Genomic DNA, 3,961 nt, shown 5'->3' on the forward strand with positions numbered 1-3,961 from the left:
GTTAGTTGCCAGAGCAAGATTTCTCATTTTCATTTAAGTTTTTCAACTAAATATTTTATATGATTTCGGCTTTATTCTGAAAGTGATAGTATGTGTTTACAGGGGTGCATCTCTATTTATGATCTCAGCCTTTAATGAATGTAAAGCAGGCATATGGGACGCGGTTTATTTATTCATCAGTTCTTGGCTCTGGTGAATATGTTGGCGGCCTGCTTTGATATGAAGCCAGAGTTCGTTTCCCTCTGATCTTATATTAATTACAGGACTCATGACAGCTCTGAAGGCATTTTATGTAATAAAAACATAATTTTCATCCACACCTGCGAGGTGCTTCCACATGGACACTCGCTGAGAGCCAAATGTCAGTAAAAACTGCTCTGCCGGGTCACGCGCCAGCTGGACCGAACCGCAACATTATATGAGCTTTAGAGAGAAATACATGAAGATAATCTGATGTTAATGATGCGAGTGAATACAAACCCTCTGCTGAAAACGTCACTCACAACCGCGGCTTCTTTTCATGACTTTAACCTCAACTTCATGTGTCTTGAGAAAGAGATGCAGCCTGGATGAACATCCACCCTAATAAACAAACAGACACACAAACAAACAAATAAACAAACAAACAAACAAACACACAAACAAACAAATAGCATCCTCTTCCTACTATCCCTGTTAAAAAATTAAATTAAATGAATGAATAAATAAAAAAAAATTACATTCTTTACTTTTCATACTGTCAAATACATATATATATCAGCGGCTGTGATTAGGCCAGAGGCACGAGGCCGCTGATGTAGAGCCGGTATCGCTCGAGTACGAGAGTGATATTGCGTTTATACAACAGTTCGACGGAACATGTGTGTAATTAAACAAGAAACTACGGAGTGCCTAATAAAACCCTCTTTTGTGCGGAACTACTTCCTTCCGCCACGGATTCAAAGCTCAAGTTGAGAGTTAAACATGCGTCACTTTTAGAATTGGTATCAAGGGCATGTGCTGCTTCAGTTAGGCTATTAGTGAGAAATAATGAGGTTATTAGTGAGCAACAATGCGGCAAGATGTGCATCCGAATGAGAGAGAGAGAGACCGCAAAGCTAAATGTTTCTTCTTATATTAACTAACATACTCTATGATTAGCTCAGTGAATAATAAATAAACATAGACCCGGCTAGAACACGCGGAGTGATACAAAATGGTGAAAGGGCGTTCCTGTAGCGATACCAGTACAATATCTCATTATCTCAATATCAGATTTGAGAACCAGAACGAACTGTTGTATAAATATATATATATATATATATATATCACAGCAAAATTGAGTTAAATCAACTCATATACACACACATATATATATATATATATATATATATATATATATATATATATATATATATATATATATATATATATATATATATATATATATATATATATATATATATATATATATATATATATATATATATATATATATATATATATATATATATATATATATATATATATATATATATACATACATACAAACTCAAATTTCATCTCTTCATGGCCTAATTCCAAAGGATTTATTACATCCAAAAACAAAGTTCATATATATACTTTTCTATACTGTCCCTGTAAAAAAGGTGAAACAAATGCATAAATAAATGGATAAATATATACATACATAAAGTATGGTTTCAGTGTCAGTACATTTTCTAAAATAGAGTCTATTATGAAACAAAACAAAACAAAACAAAACAAGCAAACCTGATTCTGTTTGTGGTTTTGAAGGGAATTTCATTCATGTCAAGTCAAGTCAGTTCAAGTTTATTTTATTTCAAGCTACAATGTTTAATGTTTTTGTGGTTTATTTTATTATCAGTAAAATAATACAGGTTTTATTCATATATTTTATATATTTTTATTATTATATATATTTTTTCATGTTTTCAATTTTATTTCTGTAATGTTTGTTTATTGTCAACAAATCATATTTCAGTTTTACTTATTTTAGTACATCATCTTAAACTATATAACATAATAACTGAACTAAATAAGGTTTAAGGTTTTTTATATTTTATTTCAGTTAAAGTTTATTTTATTTCAAGTCATTTTTTTTAATAGTAACAATAATAACCTGGTATGTATTTCATAGTTAATAAGGGGATATTTATTATTTAATGAAAAATACCTGATGTTAATGACCTGATTTGATCTGTGAGGAACTGATTGGATGGTGAAAAGCATCTCTATATAAAGATGGCATTAAGTGAAAAAGAAACACACATGATTTTCCTGAGTGCTGACAGAATGAAAGTACTTGGGCTCTGTTGTCGACTCACAGTGTCTGTGGTTTCTGTCTGTAGAACATGATGAGTGTGTGTCCGGTCAGCACAGCTGCGATGAGAACGCTCTGTGTTTCAACACCGTCGGCGGTCACAGCTGCTCCTGCAAACCCGGATACACCGGCAACGGCACCGACTGTAGAGGTGAGACACGCGTCCATCTGCCGTCCCACTCGTCCCCTGACCCATCTGTCCTCTCTCTGACCCATCCCCTGACCCGTCCCCTTACCCATCTGTCCTCTCTCTGACCCATCCCCTGACCCATCTGTCCTCTCTCTGACCCATCCCCTGACCCGTCCCCTTACCCATTTGTCCTCTCTCTGACCCGTCCCCTGACCCATCTGTCCTCTCTCTGACCCATCCCCTGACTCGTCCCCTGACCGGTCTGTCTTCTCTCTTACCCATCCCCTGACCTGTCCCCTTACCCATCCCCTGATGTGTCCCCTGACCCATGCCTTGACTCATCCCCTGACCCGTCTGTCCTCTCTCTGACCCATCCCCTGACCCGTCTGTCCTCTCTCTGACCCATCCCCTGACTCGTCCCCTGACCGGTCTGTCTTCTCTCTTACCCGTCCCCTGACCCGTCTGTCCTCTCTCTGACCTGCAGCGCTCTGTGATGGCCGCTGTCTGAACGGCGGCTCCTGCGCATCTCCCAACATCTGTGTGTGTCCGCAGGGCTTCAGCGGGCAGAACTGCGAGACGGGTAAGAGCCTCTCTCTGATCTCAAACACCTCTCTCAGCTCCTCCAGCCCGTCTGAGGACTCTTACGGCTCGCTGAGAACAAAGCCTGAGTGTGGAGATTGCAGTTTAGAAGAAGAGTGCTTGATTGTGGCCTGTGGGAGTGGATGACACAACGCACATCTTCAGCTATATCGTAGAAACATCACAATATACGCATAAAGTCAACAGGAAGTGCTCTCTATGTATTCAATTCAATTAATTTCAAGTTTATTTGTACAGCGCTTTTCACGATACAAATCATTGCAAAGCAACTTTACAGGAAATTAAGTTTCTTCAATATTTAGTGTTAGCTTATTAGTGGTGACTGTCAGTTAATGTACATATGGCAGAAATGTACAGAAAAATCAATTAAAGACGTAATAAAACAGACGATGAACACTATTAACAGCAATTATTATATGATGCAATCAAACTTATAGCAAAATGTGGTAGTTGTGTATGTTGTTTCAGGGTTGGCATCATCTGAGGTCCTCTGAGGGGTTGCATCATCTCTTCTCAGGTGTTCTGGATCCAGACTGAAGCTTGTGTAAATCCTACAAGGGGCAACATGTATATCGAAAATAGCAGAGGACCTAGGACAGATCCTTGTGGCACTCCATATTTTACTGGTGATAATTTTAATATTCAAAATAATACACAAACATATACAAAAATAATATATGAGTATTTTTAATAATAATAATATTCATATATTAAGATATAATATTAATAAATACAACTTTTTATTTTATAATTTGTGAATATATTTTATTAAATACATTTTATTATATATAAATATATAAATGTGTAATATATAAATATTGATTATAATATTTATTTAATATATATATATATATATATATATATATATATATATATATATATATATATATATAGAGAGAGAGAGAGAG

General features: G+C 36.1%; 1 protein-coding gene across 1 annotated transcript in view; it reads left to right on the forward strand.

Annotated features, from left to right (window-relative positions):
• Positions 1-3,961, forward strand: part of LOC107567206 (protein kinase C-binding protein NELL2-like) — a 38,194-nt gene that overhangs the window by 15,166 nt on the left and 19,067 nt on the right. The window contains exons 2-3 of the mRNA XM_016252847.1: positions 2,352-2,474; positions 2,938-3,033. Of these exons, the coding sequence (XP_016108333.1) occupies positions 2,352-2,474; positions 2,938-3,033 (219 nt within the window). The remainder of the gene's footprint in view (positions 1-2,351; positions 2,475-2,937; positions 3,034-3,961) is intronic.

The sequence above is a fragment of the Sinocyclocheilus grahami genome, unplaced genomic scaffold, assembly GCF_001515645.1.
Source record: "Sinocyclocheilus grahami isolate Dianchi unplaced genomic scaffold, SAMN03320097.WGS_v1.1 scaffold1134.1, whole genome shotgun sequence".
Lineage (NCBI taxonomy): Eukaryota > Metazoa > Chordata > Actinopteri > Cypriniformes > Cyprinidae > Sinocyclocheilus > Sinocyclocheilus grahami.